The sequence below is a fragment of the Podarcis muralis genome, chromosome 8, assembly GCF_964188315.1.
Source record: "Podarcis muralis chromosome 8, rPodMur119.hap1.1, whole genome shotgun sequence".
Lineage (NCBI taxonomy): Eukaryota > Metazoa > Chordata > Lepidosauria > Squamata > Lacertidae > Podarcis > Podarcis muralis.
In genome coordinates, this window is record NC_135662.1 from 61,352,701 (window position 1) to 61,370,142 (window position 17,442).

Below are 17,442 nucleotides of genomic sequence, written 5' to 3' on the forward strand. Positions count from 1 at the left end.
GAATGTGAGCTTTTTTTAACCTGTAGGGCCACTCTCATAGGGTTTCGTAGTGCCTGGAATGATAGTCTTTTTGATACCCATTTTTAGCAAATTAGCTGGCCCTGATTTGTAGCTTTCGTGAAAAAAGTATAACCTTCTATCCCCTTTGTAAGTCTAGTGTAAACGATAAAAGAAAATGCATAGGCAGTATTCTGTCCAGTTGTTCAAGTAAAAAGCCAGCCTCCCCACAGCCTCTGTATGGACTATATTCTTACATGTACTAGGTTCATATTCTCACAAAAGCCAAAAACTAATTCACAACAAAAACAAACTTTTTGGACAAAAATGAAAGAAGAGCTGGAATGAATTAGAACAAAATGTCATTGCTGTTGTTGTTTTGTTTAATACACGCTGCAGAGTCTCTCTTTTTAAAAAAATCCTTCTAAAATATTTAATAGCATATGTGGTCATCTTTGAAATTCAGAACAGTTGTCTTGAATTGGGGACACCCACACATCACACCCACACCCACACAGGGGGTGTGTGCATACACACCATAGCTTCAAAGCACATGACTTCCACCATAGAATCCTGGGAACTAGTTTATAATTCCCAGCACCCTGAACTACGTTTCCCAAGGGATGTCATGTGCTTTAAAATATGGTTTGTATACAACCAGATAGGGACTCTGCATAGCTCTTCTCTTTTCGGTGCCTTGGATAACGCAGATACTACACACACACACACACACACACACACACACACACAATTATTAAAGCCATTTAGATTTTTCTATACATGCCCTCCTCCCCGCTTGTAGGCAAATGTGTAGATTTGCAACACAGGACGAAGGGCAGTTGCTGAACTACCTTCTACAGCATTCATTTCTCTCTTAGACCTGGAAGTGTGTCTGTAGCATCACCTTCTGATTAGATTACAGTAGGAAGAGATATGCCCACAGGCTCCCCCCTCCCCCTCCCGTTGTTCAAGTGCATTGTTGTGCCTTTACTTCGCAGGCAGCTTTCTATGTCTGTGCAATCACATATCACATACGAGTTAATCAGACTTTCCACCCTAAAATTTGTGCTTCACACACTTACATGGTGGAAAAACCACAAGCAAACTATTATTTGCATTGTTGTCAAGCAGGACGCAATTGGAAGAGAAATCTCCAGTTCTGCCTTAGTGCATTTTTTAACAGATAATGTGATACTAAATGGGAAACCATTTTATGCAAACTCTTGGGAGAAGATGACCATTAGTCATTAAAAAAATACAGAATTTGGAGCTGCAAGGTTTAACATTTGTTCCTAAGCCTACTTACCCAGACAGAAATCCCATTAAAATTAGTGGGACGGGAACTGAAATAATTATCCGTTGGGTTGGGCTGCAAAGTTCATACTTCACAGAGTCTTCACTCTTTGAACTGCAGGAGTTTCCGTTCATGGGAGGATAGTTCTGTTCTCTCTTTTATGGAATTTTTCTATTGGAGTTTTCACAATACAGTTAAAAGAACAAACTAATCTGCAGTAAAGAAAGAAAGAAAGACAGAAAGAAAGAAAGAAAGAAAGAAACTAAAGAAAGAAGAAAAAGAAACTGCAAAATCATCTCTCACCACTGTATCTTAACTTTCATCCCCTACAGAGGAAGGTATGCCCTCCCAGCTCTCACCTGGGCACATCCCTCTCTTCTAACAGCCTCTAACCCTGTGGGTTAAAGCCTCAGCGCCTAGGACTTGCCAATCGAAAGGTCGGCGGTTCGAATCCCCGCGGCGGGGTGCGCTCCCGTCGTTCGGTCCCAGCGCCTGCCAACCTAGCAGTTCGAAAGCACCCCTGGGTGCAAGTAGATAAATAGGGACCGCTTACCAGCGGGAAGGTAAACGGCGTTCCGTGTGCTGCGCTGGCTCGCCAGATGCAGCTTGTCACGCTGGCCACGTGACCCGGAAGTGTCTCCGGACAGCGCTGGCCCCCGGCCTATAGAGTGAGATGGGCGCACAACCCTAGAGTCTGTCAAGACTGGCCCGTACGGGCAAGGGTACCTTTACCTTTACCTTTAACCCTGTGGCCTCTCCCCTTCATTGCCTCTCTCACACGGGATCCTCACACTGTCCTTCATGGAAAGATAGTTCTGATCACTGAATGGGTCCTCCAGTGAGTGGAAGTACAGAAGTCCCTTCTGCTCACAGAATGAAGACGTTGGGATTAAACCCATTCATGATCTTTTCAGTCATTTCCTATTGTTAAATTTGGGAATAATGAAAACCTCCGCCTAATAGTGGACAGAGATTGGGCAGGGGCAGGGAGGGTGATGAGATGAAGTAAGCGAGTATTTTGGTGTATGTTATGTTTAATTTAAGTTACTTGTTTCTGGAAGAGCCTTTCCCACGTTGCCAAAATCTTGTGCATTTTGTCTTTGAATTATTTGATGGGGATTACATTGGGCACCCACAACCTCTGAGTCTGTAGGCCTGAGTCCCCAGCACACACAGCACAAGTGTTGTTTGTCGTTGGTGTTTAGTTCCATATGTTGAACGCTTGCGCTTTCATTTGCAGAGCGAGCAAGAATTTTAATAATGTAATGAGGACATGCTGAGAATGTTTGCTTTCCATTAGTGAAGGGAGGCATTTGATTCCTTTCTGAGATGGAGGTAGAAGAGAAAGTAATTAGCTAGAGTTGACATCGCCAGAGTCAGCTAAAATAGCACTGCCAGATGTCTGTGTTCTGCTGGTTTTGCCCCAGACATCTGTGGATAAGCTAGAAGGGGGGGAAACAAACAATGCTAAGGCACAAATAGATATAGCATAAAGTAATCTGACACCTTGGGTTAGAATGCCTGATCTTCTGGGAACCGCCAAGGCAGTTTAATTAACTGTATTTTGTTTTCTTTTTTATCTGTTCCTTAGTGACATAGATCTTTCTGGAAAAAGGTCTGATTTCACCAAAGTTTCTTTAGGCATGTTTTTATATCCCATAGTTTGGTTTGCATGGCCTCTGCTTTTGGCTTAATTTGAATTGTTTTTTTAACAATAAAATAGCAGTCACCCATCATAGTGATTTGGTCAATGGTCTTTCTGCATCAGTATGCCTGCTGGAAGTCTCTTTGGTGAAGATAAACTGCACTTGTGTAATCTTTAAGCCTTGTTGTACACTTAGGCCTTCATTTCCACTGAACTAAAATTTGCATAATTCTTTAACTCCTTCAAGTTAAATTGATCTCACACAGGTATAGCTTGGCAACATTGGTACGGTACATACTTCAGGGGTACCTGCTGTAATTCAGGGATTCTCCCTAGTGAGCCTTATAAGGCCACAGCTTTACTGGGGTTCTGCTCTGAGTAAATCTTAGCTGAAGAACACCCATTTTGCCCCAGTAGCTGCCCTGTGTGATTCAAGAGCTCCATGACCCAGATTATCCCTTCAAGAGCTGGAGAATGCTGAAGTGACCTAGTGGACTGCATGCTGCTTCACTGGTACCCACATGACCAATAGGGTTGCTTATTTTGTTGGGCCAAAACAACGTGTATAATAAATGCGCTCACACTCAGGTCACCAACAACAGCTTGTTCAGTGAGGAGAGGAAAAAGCAACATGCCACCATTTCTTTCCTAAAAAGACAGAGAGATCATTGTTCCCAAATTACATAATCCCAAATGTTTATGAAATCAGACTGCCCAAACTGTAGTCCTATTGCTAGCAAAGCAAGCCAACCACTTGGCAGATGATCATGCAAACTGAGGCATGACAAAGCTTCAGTGTTGACCAGATGGCTGCAAGAAGTGTTCCTAAAAGACAAAACTAAAAAAAAAAAATGTATCACCTATGGAGGCTGGTCTCTTAGGGCAACCATCCCTACCAGGTGAAATGGCCAGCAATTTTTTCAAAAAAAGGTTGTCTCCAATATTTTAAAACTATAGTCTTTCCTGTCCCATGTATCCTTCCATGAGCCATTTCAATGTAGAGAGAATCCTGGATAGTTTTCTGTCAATCTCTCATTCTCTGGCCAATCCGCTCTCTGTACCGCTCAACCATTCTCGATCCAAATAATTGCTAGGCCAGGAGCATCCACCCATCTGTCTCCAGGCAGAAAAATCAATTTTTTATCTTACCAGGGCAAATTATTACAACTTTCTTGCTGCACTCAATGCAAACTGAAATAGTTGTGCCCTTCATAATCTTATACCACAGGTACTCCTGTGGACCACCTGAAAATTGCAAATTTTTGGAAAGCTTTTATAATCTAGATAGTTTTGAATCCAGATTATAAAAGACATTGGTTACATTATACAGGAAGAGGATCTCAATGGTTGTCTGCTTTGCATACAGGCACCTGCAAATTCAATCCCTACCAGTTCAGAATCTCAGGAACTGGGGATGGGAAAGACCTTGTTCTGGCACCCTGGGATAGATAGACCAGCGATTTGACTTGGTGCCAAACTAAGGACTCAGCTATATTAGGAAAGAAAAAGTGTTTTATATGCATTATAATGCTGTGACACCAGATGGCTCCCATCTTTCGCCAACGTGATTTCGCATAATGAAGTTTACAACATGTTTTCCAAAAACACTTTTTTGATGTGTGTAGATCCAGCCTAAGTGCCAATAAGAGACTTCCTTCTGATGCAAACTACTAGCTTCAGGGGAGGATTTTTCCTTAGGACCTAACAATTACTAGTCTCTCCTCAACTAATGCATGGTTTTTGTTTGTTTTTTTAATGCAAATGACACATTAAAAGCAGACACATTTAACATCAAGTCTAGTTTGTTTCTCAGAATATTGTTGCACGCCACCCCAATCTCAGTGTTACGGTGTTCCAGGAAGTTACCCAGGGTTTGTGTTTCCTTTGGAATTAGTTACAGCAGAGATATATTGTTTATTTGCACATATACACAACCTGAGCCTATGATGGAGGGGTTCACAGCATTAACACCCCAAGAGGAACTTTCTTCTCCTATAGCTGCAGCCTTGAATTCAAACGGAAATCAAGCATTGCTGTGACTTTCTGGCTTCCTAGCCTGCTACTTTTCCACTTCTAGTTTCTAGCTCAAATCACCCAACTCTCAACTGTGGTCTTTGCCTTTCTAACTACTAGTGAGTTGAGGGAACAGGCCCACCTCACTTCCTTTGTTCCCTTAATGGCCCATTACCTAGGCTATCACCTCACGAGGAATTTGAACCCTTGCTTATAATAACACTTGCTGGATCCAAGGGTTAGAAAGGTCTCGACCTACAGTCTACTCCCCCACCCCAAACTCATGACAGTATAAAGCAGTGTCATGTGCTTACAGGGCTGGCTCATTTCAGTCCACTAAGCACTTGCAACTCCTTCCAGGGCCACAGCCAGTCTTTCTAAATACATATGCTCATTTGTATAAATCTAAAGTACTGAGCTTCTGCTGTGACTCACTCTGTGCAGTCGCATGGCAGTGGGTGATGTGACCCACCCATCTTGAAATACTGAAATATGTTGCCTAACAATGTACCATGCCTGCAAGTTGAGGCAGTATCTAATGACATGGGTCTCTTGCACCTTCCTTCCACTTGCTTTCAAATGCTGTTCTCAGAAGCACCTTCCCTCTAAAACCACATTTGCAGTGCTCATTTGATCCAGAGCTCATAAGGAACCTGGCCTGTTTTTAAGGCAAGAGTTGGCGGCTTTTAAGAGAAGCCGGTGAGATTTTGCTGGTTCTTGCACGCAGGTGACTGAAATTCGGTAATGGGTCTTCTCAGTAGCGGCGCCTGCCCTGTGGAACGCCCTCCCACCAGATATCAAGGAAATAAACAACTATCTGACTTTTAGAAGACATCTGAAGGCAGCCCTGTTTAGGAAAGTTTTTAATGTTTGATATTCTATTGTGCTTTTAATTCTATTGGGAGCTACCCAGAGTGGCTGGGGAAACCCAGCCAGATAGGCGGGGTATTAATAATAATAACTATAACAATAATAATAATAATATCTGACCTTCCAGTTGTCAACCCCTGCTGCTGGGGTTCTCAACAGACCTACAGCAATAAACCAGAACCTTCACGGGAGTTGTGGTGGCAATATTATTATTATTAGGCATCACTATTTGATTACATTTGGTAGTTGCATTATACAAAAAAAGGTTTCCAAGCGACTCAACAAGATAAAATGCAAACAGGTAAAATCAATTGAAAACCAGCAAATGTAAAACAATGCCTAAAATTTTCATCCAACAACACAATATGGGCAAATACTACCCCAGCCCACCAAAAGATGAGCACCACAGTGGAGGCTAACTTAATTAAAAAAGATGGGTAGTTAAAACTAAAACAAAGCTCTGGGGCTGGCTGGAGGCTATGTGGGAAAGTGGTGGCTGCTGCTAGGCTACCCTGCACACCAACTCTTAGGCAGGGAAGTTGAGCAGCATAAACAAAGTCCCCCTACACCTCTGGTATTTTGGGGGCTTCCTCCACCCTCATTGGGGTGGGTAGGGACACTTCCAGAAAGGCCTGTTCATAACATAACGTTTGCTCTTTGCAGTACTTCATTCTAGTCTGGAGGATCTTTATGTATTGATACTTGAATTCTCATAGCAGATGATAAGTTATCATCGCCTCTAACAGGAAGTGGCCTACCCACTCTGGGATTGGGCCATACCCATTGTGATTCCTGAGCAATGCAGGGCTTCAAGGGCATTGCCAATGGAAGCCCAAAAGCAATGGAACAAAGTCTTAATATATTTGTGAAGGCTGCTGCCAACCACTGCTGTGCTGAGACTTCTACCCCCTTGGCCATATGAATTCTTTGGTATGTGCCTTTGGGGCTTGGAAATGTGATGCAGGTTTCTATAAAGGCAGGATTTCTGCATTTCTGGCTGTATCCCAATCCTAGAGTCCTACGGAGAGGACATATTCTGTTGACAAAGACTTGTTAAGATCACAGATTTACACTGAATAGCTTTGCAGCCAAAGGTACAATTGGAACTTTTACCTATTAAAGGAATGTAGGTCAGCTACATGAATTCTCTCTCTGAAGCCAAACAAACCTAATTTTATATGAATCAAGGAGACACAGTGGGAGATGGTTGATTTTTAGTAACAAAGGTTCAGAGGCACTAAACAGGCAATCTGGACGTTTGAGGAATAAGCTCAGTAGAAAATAAACATGCCTATGGTTGCCAGATCAAAGTGCTAAAAATCAGAGAGGTTTGTTCTGTTAGAGCAGGGAATATTCTGAAATATTCAGTATCCCTTATCTTCTATAGCCATTTCAAGCATGCTACCACCAATGAATATTTTCACCCAGCAAAAAATCCTTGAGCAAGTTATGCAAGGTGTGGCACCATTAAGTCATTCAGAGCACTGGCTAGGCCTCGAGCAGGTCTCCTGCTGTTTTATCATGAATTGTGTGTGGAACATCTCACTAGCACCCTTCCATAACTTTACATCAAGGAGTGTCCTCCATGACCCACCTCCTCTTTCAAGAACCCTTGATAAGCTTCTGAGGAACTCTCCAGGAAATAGTTTAGAAACCACTGTTGTGTAGGATGGCAATACTGTCAAATAAGGAACAATCCTTTAAATCAGGGTTGTTTGGTAATCTTACTGAGATGATATAGCTCATGCTGAACTAGAAGCACTTCCTTGCTCTGTTCAGTTTAACCAAGAGGCTTTAGACCTGTTGGATGGGCTCGCTTGCTTCAATTATGCCTCTTTTTGGAGATGACAGAAATGTCTATGTAAAATGTAGTATCTGTGACCATGAACTGGAGTTAACACTCTTAGTTTTAAGAGATACAGGCTGCATACACACTGGACACTGAAAGCACCCTCCCCCAAAAGAATCCTGGGAACTGTAGTGTAATAAGTATGCTGTGTATTGCAGCTCTGTGAGGGGTAAACTGCAGTTCCCAGGAATCTTTGCAGGCGGGGGAATGTGCTTTGAATCTATGGTCTGTACAATAAATTCAAAGTATATATTCAGAAACTTTTTTGAAAAACATAGCTATTGTAATGATGGAAATATGGCTAGAGTATTCAATGGATAGGCAGTACACATGCAAGGAAATGAATTATAACCCTTGAGATAATACCCAGGCTATTTTCTGTGAGGTAATTCCATAGTCACCCTTTTCAGAGTGGCGTCACATTTTCTTGCATGCCAAGAAATAAAGCTGTTTGCACATGGTGATGGTCAGAAGCCCTGAATTCAGCTCACACCACTTTCTCTGTAAGTGAAACTAAAATGGAATGTCTTCACTGTGTCTTCTGGAAGCCATAAGAAAAGCAACGATTGTGCGTTAATGATTAACCCCCCATATATATATTTAAGAGGGACGTGGGTGGCGCTGTGGGTTAAACCACAGAGCCTAGGACTTGCTGATCAGAAGGTCGGTGGTTTGAATCCCCGCGACAGGGTGAGCTCCTGTTGCTCGGTCCCTGCTCCTGCCAACCTAGCAGTTCGAAAGCACGTCAAAGTGCAAGCAGATAAATAGGTACCGCTACAGCAGGAAGGTAAACGGCGTTTCCGTGCGCTGCTCTGGTTCGCCAGAAGCGGCTTAGTCATGCTGGCCACATGACCTGGAAGCTGTACGTTGGCTCCCTTGGTCAATAAAGCGAGATGAGCGCCGCAACCCCAGAGTCGGTCACAACTGGACCTAATGGTCAGGGGTCCCTTTACCTTTATATATATTTAAATGGATTCAACCTTTCTGGATTACTTGAGTAGACTGTAGGGCCATGAGATGTCCTAACCTCACCTACTCTTTCTCTCCAATGTCTGACAGGGATTGGAAAGAATGTCATTTGCGACAGGACAGCCACTCCACTGGATGCCTTTCGGATGATGACAGCTGCGCACTATTACCCCAAGCTCATGAGCATCATGGGCAACGTCCTCCGCTTCCTGCCTGCCTTTGTGAAGATGAAGCAGCTGATCCAAGAGGGCTACGTTGGAGAACTGCTTGTGTGCGAGGTACAAGTTCACAGCGGGAGCCTGCTGGGGAAGAAATACAACTGGAGCTGCGATGACTTGATGGGGGGCGGGGGGCTGCATTCGGTTGGTACCTACATCATTGACCTCTTGACCTTCCTCACTAGCCAGAAGGCTGTGAAAGTGCACGGGCTGCTTAAGACCTTTGTGAAACAGACGGACTACATCAAGGGAATCCGCCAAATCACGAGCGACGACTTTTGCACGTTTCAGATGGTCCTGGAAGGCGGGGTGTGTTGCACCGTCACCCTCAACTTCAACGTGCCCGGGGAATTTAAGCAAGATATTGTTGTGGTGGGCTCCAGCGGCAGGCTGACTGTAATAGGCATGGATTTGTATGGGCAGAGCAACAGCTCGCCACAAAAAGAGCTCCTTTTGAAGGATTCCACCCCAGTCAGCAATGCCCTGCTGCCCGAAAAGGCCTTCAGCGACATCCCTTCCCCATACCTCCGTGGAACTATAAAGATGGTGCAGGCTGTCCGTCAAGCGTTTGAGGATCAAGATGACAGGCGGACGTGGGACGGGCGGCCGCTCACAATGGCTGCGACTTTTGATGACTGTCTCTATGCTTTGTGTGTGGTGGACACCATTAAAAAATCGAACCAGCTAGGAGAATGGCAGAACATTGCGATCATGACTGAGGAGCCAGAGCTGAGCCCTGCTTACTTGATCAGCGAAGCAATGCGCAGGAGCAGAATGTCTCTGTACTGCTAGGGGTTGATTTTTCTGTCACCTCTCAGAAAAAGGTGGATCATTGCAGTTCTTTCCTAACAGAAAAAACATGCCATGTGTCTCAGGCCTTGGACAAAGAAGACAATATAGGGAATAAATCCTTGCTATGTAAACCACATTGCCTAGTTGGTGCTGAAATATTAGATGCGTTCGAAATGCTTGCTTTGATAGTTGTTCGAGACTCTGTTAAAGAGAAACTTGCATTAACTGTTTACAAAATAGCATTATAGGAAGGTAGAACAGCATCCATTTACAACCTACAGGTGCATAGCTGATGCAGTTGCGTTTACTGTGAATAAAAGGTTTGGGGAGGTCTAGTTTGAGACATTCTGCAAAGCTGGTGACTTATCAGAAAGCCCCTTCCTTGCAGAAAGCAAAACTGGCTGGCTTCTGACATGGGCACTTGCAGTCCCGCTGATAATAGCATGCTAATTGATTACTGCATCATTCAGTAACCCATGCACCTGTATCAGTTTCATAGAATAAGAACACTTTGGGTATGACTGTGTTGTGTGACCTGGAAAATTTGGCAGCTTGGTTTTCATAGTTAATAATGAAGGTTTATGTTCTGTTTGGACTCCCCCCCCCCCTTTCAAGGTAACAGAAACAGAAACATGTATATTTTAAAAAATACATGCAGCTCCAAAATAGCAGCATGTTTCTCCTAGGGCCCTGGAAGAATTCAATACGACACACAACAATATGCAGAGAAATAAGGGAAATTACTTACAGGGTGACCAGCCAGTCTCCTTATGTTCTCGGATTGTTGATAAATTCCAGAGAGACAACCATGTCAGTCTGCCATAGCAAAACTAATATAGAATCATAGAGATGGAGGGGACCCTGAGGATCACCTAGTCCAACCCCCTGCAATGCAGGAATATGCAGCTGCCCCTTACGGGGATCGTGCCTGCACCCTTGGTGTTACCAGCACCTTGCTCTAACCTAGTAAGCTATCCATGTTTAGTACTGTGCAAAAGCTTTCATGGACCAGAGCTTACTTTGTTAGATGCACAAAGTAGCCCATCAGACAAGGCGTGTACGGTCTACAAAAACTTGATCGTTTTTTTAAGGTGTCACAGGACTCTTTTTTTTCTGACTTGGGGTTTGGTCTTTAGGGCCCACACTAGGACAAGATTTTCAAAAGCATAGGTTTCAACAAAACCTAACATGTTTTAGGAGGAAATTGCACAAAAACAGAGCATGATTTGTCCAAAGTCTAGGTGAGATGTAGAGACTGCTACCTGAACAGCTACTAGATAATTTTCTCTTGGCTTGCACATCATCGCTGAGATGACATGGAAGCTTGCACTGAAAAAATCTAACTGGGTACTTACTCCTAGAACAGTAAAGGAGTTTACCTTTCCTTTTGGTATCTACTGGACTTTAAATGTATTCAGTCCATTTCACTTCTTTGTAGGTAGTTAATACATTATCTTATTACTTCCTTGCATCATTGAATTCCAGTTACATATTTTTTTTGGATCAATGCCTTGATGCAGACTCTCCTTCCTTCTCCAACACCTGAAGAGGTTGCCTGCATTTGGAGCAGTAGATGGGAGACTAAAAGATGAAATGAAGGAAGAGTGGGTAACAGCACTCCTACTAAAGGTTATCTGTACTAGCCATCCCTGATTGTGATGTGCAACAGCAGGATGCACATAGGATGCATATAAGATTTCTGGGCAGAGGAGCAGATTTCTGCTAGATGGCACTGGAGGCATCAGATCACGGAAGGGAGGATAAGCTTAGAAGGGGTGGTTGCAAGTTCCAAGAAATCTGAGAACTGAAACACTGTGCTGTACGATTTGACAATACAAATAATCAAAGGCTCTCCATTTGTGTTGCTGTGTTTCCAGCCACCACCTCTTGAAAAGCACTTAAATGACTAGCATATTAACTGTATCATTTATACTATTTTATAGGATTCTCATTTTTTTTTAAAGATTACCCATCAATCTTATTGGTGTCATTTTGTACCACTGCGGAAAGGTCTAGTCAATTTAATCATCTCTTTGTTTTCCTGTCATTCTCTTATGCTGAATATCGGTCAGGGTGGTGCACTAACAATGTTAAAAAGCAAAGAGGAAAATAGAGTACCCAGTTCTATAAATCCTCTTATGTGTAGAATTAGCATGCCATCATCTTTCAGTGATTAATTGCAACCCGCTACTTAATCTGGATCTTAAATGATGCCTTGTTTTTATTTTTTTTAACCTTAAATCCAAGTGTACATTTATTGCTGTATATATTTATTGTGTTTTACAAGTGTGTGTGTGTGTGTGTGTGTGTGTGTGTGTACCTGTGTACACAAGAGAGAGAGAGAGAGAGAGAGAGAGAGAGAGAGAGAGAGAGAGAGAAGCAAACTAGGTATATACAAAATGTCATTGCATGGGCATTTTATGTACAGTAGATATTTTAAAAGTTATTTATCAAACAAAAAGTGTGTGATAAAACAGAGTCTATATTTTATATATCTATACTGTAGATAGCAAAAACGAAACCGCATTTAAATTATAGCAAGAGGATATGGGAGTATTTTTTAAAGAAAAGGGAAGGCCTGTGGTGGTTTCTAGCATTTTGACAGCTTGGCTACTTTTAACGGAAAGTTGCATTTTGTGGCTCTCGGCTGCAGCAAAGTCTGTCCTCCTCCTCCTTCAAAGGATGATATCCGTGTATTACTTTTCCATTGCTTGGGGAATGTAGTTAGTTATAGCCAGCCATGAGCATATATGTGCTGCTTAAAACATGGGTTTCCTGCTGTTCTTACATATTTGCACTGTTGGAATAAAGAGAAACTAAACAGTGAATAAAGACATAAAAGGAAATGGGATTGCAGCTGTTGGCTGTTCCTCAGTTGTGTTTTCTTCCTGCAGTGAAATAGCTTTTCAGTTTTCTCCTGCCATCTCTTACAGGTATACCAGTTTGATTTTACAGACTTGAATGAAATAGCCAATATTCCTGCTTCTGAAAGTTGGGGGGGCGGGTTTTGGGGGGGTGGAGAAGAGAGAAGAGAAGCACAGAGGTAAGAAAAGGGTTTTAACTGGTTGCCCATCCCCAAACTTCTGCTGAAAAATGTAAGTCAATCACTAACACCCCAATATTATTCACCTGTTCTGTATGGAATAGAGTTGTGTGAGGCTGTGGTGTGGGATAATGGATGAATCCTAGAGATTACCATTTTGAGGTGGTGATGGATGCTGTAACACTACAATATAACTCCCCTCCTCCCCAACTTAATTGGGTTAGGGAAAGTTTAATCTGAGTCTTGCCAGATGCCTGCAGCATATCATTGCAGCCCAGTGACCATCATACATATCAGCTTCACAAACTCTCAGCCAGACACTCAACAGTGGCTTCTTCACATCAATTACCTCCTCAACATGGAGCAAAACAGCTGTGCCATTAGAGAGGTTTACTGAGCTAAAGCTTGAGCTTGTATAACAAGAGACATTGATTGTGTTTTGATTTATCCCAGAACCCAATTGAGGTTTCCATTCCTTGATTTTGAACTAATTTTGCCAGGCATTAGCCTTCTTTTAAAGAGCTGCCACTTTTTTCTAGCACATTCCAGGATTCTCTGATTGTAGGCTAAACTGGGCAGGCACAGAAGACTCCCAGAAACATCATTGTTACTCAGAAAAGTGGATTGGGGGGGGGGGGGATTAGTTCAGTTTGCATTTTAACACCAACTACCTAATTCATTTTCATATCAAAACATGAATACGTGAATCAAAACACAACTTTCTTTCAAAATTCACACTTCTCCAACCAAACAGTGTACAGAAATAATACGCATTAGGGGAAAGTGTCACAAAGATATGTTTATTCGTGAAAAGAAACCACATCCCCCAAAGATTTGACGTTTTATGATAAGGAAGGTGATGAGGAAATGTGCTGGAAAGTGTGGGGTAATGCTTGCTTGATCCATTGTCTAACCTCCCCACAAACAAATTGGGATAAACGCTCACTATAAAAAGGTTGTCTGGAAATGCTCAAAACCTTTACCCATTTCATATGGTGAGATACGTTGGTTGTGAGGCATGCAAATAGGCCTAAGCTGGGGATACAGACTCATATATTTGCTGGCTGTTGCCTTAAGCGGGGTGGGGGGCGGAAGAGATTGGCTTTCCTAAGGAAAGGGGTTTGGGAACCTCCCTACTTGGCCAGGGGTTACAGGTGCTCCAAATACAGTTGATTGCCATCCCCCATCAGTTTTCCAAATAGAGCTTCTCTTGCCAACAAAGCGGCTCAAGCTGGAGAAAGCAGACACACTTGTGCAGATGCTTCCACAACACTTTTTCCTGCAATGGCCAATATGGATATTTATAGCCAATCTTTCTGTGCTAATTCAAAGGCTCCTTTAATATTTGAGGCAAGAGCTCATTAACTCTCAATAGAACCCTGGGGTAACATAATAAAAACAAGTGCTGGGCGATGCAGCTGTATGGATAGGATACAATTGCAGTATGGCATTAGCGGTGAAGCCAGTAAACATGGACAAAACAGAAGTGCTAAAAACAATGACAGATGAATTGGCATAAGGTTATCAAAGTGTAAAGGTGTGTGTATATGGTTCTATTTTTTTAAAAAAATAAAGATATATGGTGGGATTACCATCAAACTAGGAAAGAAAATTGCCTGCTCATGTGTCTTTAACACCAACACAACAGGCAAAAAGCAGGATTTTTTTTCAGAGTGTGGAGATAAACCGTCAGCTGCTGGTGTCAAGCTGTTAATCAGAGGGAGAGGAAGTAGCTTTTCTCCATTGTGCCTCTGTTTAGCTTCAGCTGATACGCAAATGCCTCCCACCCACCTGCAGCTACTAACTGCAATCGCCAAGGCCATCAGATGGAGAGAAAACAGCACTGGGCTTATATGTAACTCCTTGACTTGCTGAATTCAGACTCTGCACAATGGGAAGGAAAGTGAAGCCAGTCTTTGCCGTACCAGAAAAGGAGTGTGATTTCAAACCCCCATAAAGTCAATCCAGCTGGTATGAGAAACTCCAAAAAAAAGAAGGGAGCTCTGCGTCTGTCAGCAGCATGGAACGTGTTGGAGCAACAACATGTAAGCAAATTAAATCGGCTACCGTTCTTGTTGATCAGGTTTAATCTTAATATTATTGAGATGTATGTTGTAAGCTGCCTTGGATGTGTGTGAAGATGCAGAAAGCAATTGCAATAAGGCACAGCTGAGCATTTGGTTGAAATGTGGTGACCAGAGTTACTGCAGGAGACCCAAGCTAGCCTTCCTGCCCAATTTTATGGTTGGGTTGCTACTTGGCTGACTTTTTAAAAAGTAAATAAATGTCCAGGGTCTACCTTTAATGGCAGTTTCTGGTTGTTTTGTGCACTTGGGAATTGTTTCTTCCTCTACTAACATCAGCATGAGAACAGGGCTCAATTGTGCACGCCAATTAAAGGTATACGAGCCTTCTCTCCTTTTTCCATCTGGCCACCCTAATCAGCACCTTCAGTTGCCAACTTTGGGGCAGGGCTTATGTCCCCTCAGAGTAGCTTACAAAAAATTAAACTAGTGAATGGCTTGATTAGGAAAGTTTCAGCTGCTTAATTTCTGCAAGTTGGGCTGCTGCTATTGGCATGGTGGAAAAATGCATTTGAAATGGGAGTATTCCAATGAATTGTTTTTCCACCTCTGTCAAAAGTAGCCTACAAGCCGGTCAAAAGCCGTTAGCAAACTGGGACACCCAAAAAGTATTCCAGTTCACTAGAAAATGCTACCATTTGGAGGAATGAGTCTCAGAAAAACAGAGAGTTCCACATAATGAAAACCAAGTCTATGATTTATAATGGTTACAGTGGTACCTTGGGTTACAGACGCTTCAGGTTACAGACTCCGCTAACCCAGAAATAGTACCTCAGGTTAAAAACTTTGCTTCAGGATGAGAAGAGAAATTGTGCGGTGGCAGCGCGGCAGGCCCCATTAGCTAAAGTGGTGTCTCAGGTTAAGAACAGTTTCAGGTTAAGAACGGACCTCCGGAACAAATTAAATTCTTAACCCGAGGTACCACTGTATATCCTCACATGCAAAAGGATCCCAGGCTCAGTTTCTGCCATCCCACAATATAACTTTGGGATACTCTCTGCCTTTTAGTGTCCTGAGCTACATGGGTCAATTGTCTGACTCTGCAGATAACATAGGGGATGCAAAACTGTTCTGTAAACCTTAAAAGCCAGTGGCCTTTTCTAGGAGCCAGGTGGCAGGGAGGGAGACCCCTGTGCCAGTGAAGGGGGAGGGGGGAGAATACTTTTTTCTGCTGATGTGTTTTGGTCTTCCTGCTTTGGGCATAGAAAGTAATCTGGTGAGTGGAAGTAACTGGGCTGGGAAAGGCAGATAGTAAAAGGAGTCTGCAGCTAGGTCTCACAAACAGCAACAACACTGAGGTAGATTAGGCCCAGAGATTGTGAGTGGCTCAAAGTCAAGCAGTGAACTTCCTGGCTGAGCAATGATTTAAATCCTTATTTCCCAGGTCCTAGTCCGACACTCTTTAACGACTACACAATGCCATACCCTCCAACATGCCTCAGATGAAAATGGGGACATTTATCACTCCCCACAACTGACCCTCTTCTGCCCCCCATTTTTGTCCCCTCAGACCATTTCCACCACACCAATCGGACACAGCACACCCTTCCTCCACTGTCCTGAAAAAAGCAATTAACCCTGATTTTATTTAATTCTTTGGTAGATTTACAAAAAGAAACACCAAGAAATAAATTTTAGAAAGGTTCCAGATTAGACGCGGATGGACAAAGTGTGTGTGTGTGTATATGATTCCTTGCGCTCTGCTCTGCTTCCCCTTTCTTCTCACCTAGAGCAGCCCTGTTCTCTGCCAGCACCTCAGGGCTGGTGCGTCACGCAAGGTTGGGCCTTGCCAACAACAGCCTTTCCTCCTTACCCTCCTCTCCAGCCGCTGCTATGAGCTGCTCAGGGAAGGAGGCCAGCAGTGGCAGCCATGTAGCGGCAACAGGATGCTCTCCCTCTGCCACCATTGCTCGGGAAAAGCGCTGGCTCATCCTCTTCCCCAAGCTTGGCAGGGAAAATAAGGACATTCTGGGATCTGATCAGAAGCCAGGATGGCTTTTTGCAATTCCAGACCTGTCCTTGGGAAATAGGGAAACTTGGAGGGTATGCAATACCCACTGGCTCTTCAGACTTTGAACGTCCAGAATTGTAAATACACCTGAAATGGGCAACTAGTTTAAGCATCACTGTAGCTGAACTCAGTAAACCACGCATCGTCTTCCCCTATGCCCTGCCAATTAATTTTTACATGCAGGTAGAAAATGTTACATCCCCGCTAGCAAATCTCGCCAGTGTGTTACAGTGGTTAGAGTGCTGGACTAGGATCTGGGTGGTCTTGGCTCAAATCCCCCCTCAGCCAGGAAGCTCACTGGGTGACCTTGAGTCAGCCACAGTCTCTCTCTGCCTGACCTACCTCACAAGGGTAGTTCCAAGGTTCCCTGGGAAGGGGGGGAATGAGTATTAAACCAATTTAAGGTTGTAATGCCTAGACGATTACAGCTCAGTGTACAGTACACATCCTATTTTTGGAACTAAAACTCATGGTATCCTTTATAGTTTAAACCTTGGGTTAACTATCTTAATGCCTTTATCTACAGTGGCACAGACATATTAGTACTGTATGTTTTCTTCATATACAACACTAAAAGCAGCTCCCATGCTGCCTACATATGAGTTAATGTTTTAGTTATGTTCTAGGAAATGGGGGTGGAGTGGGGTTAATTTTTTT

At 43.2% G+C, this 17,442-nt stretch overlaps 1 protein-coding gene across 1 annotated transcript in view; it reads left to right on the plus strand.

Annotated features, from left to right (window-relative positions):
• Nucleotides 1-12,496, plus strand: part of GFOD1 (Gfo/Idh/MocA-like oxidoreductase domain containing 1) — a 48,146-nt gene extending 35,650 nt beyond the window's left edge. Inside the window, exon 2 of the mRNA XM_028737720.2 lies at nt 8,728-12,496. Within this exon, the coding sequence (XP_028593553.1) occupies nt 8,728-9,647 (920 nt within the window). The 3' untranslated portion in view covers nt 9,648-12,496. The remainder of the gene's footprint in view (nt 1-8,727) is intronic.
• The last annotated feature ends 4,946 nt before the right edge of the window (nt 12,497-17,442 follow it).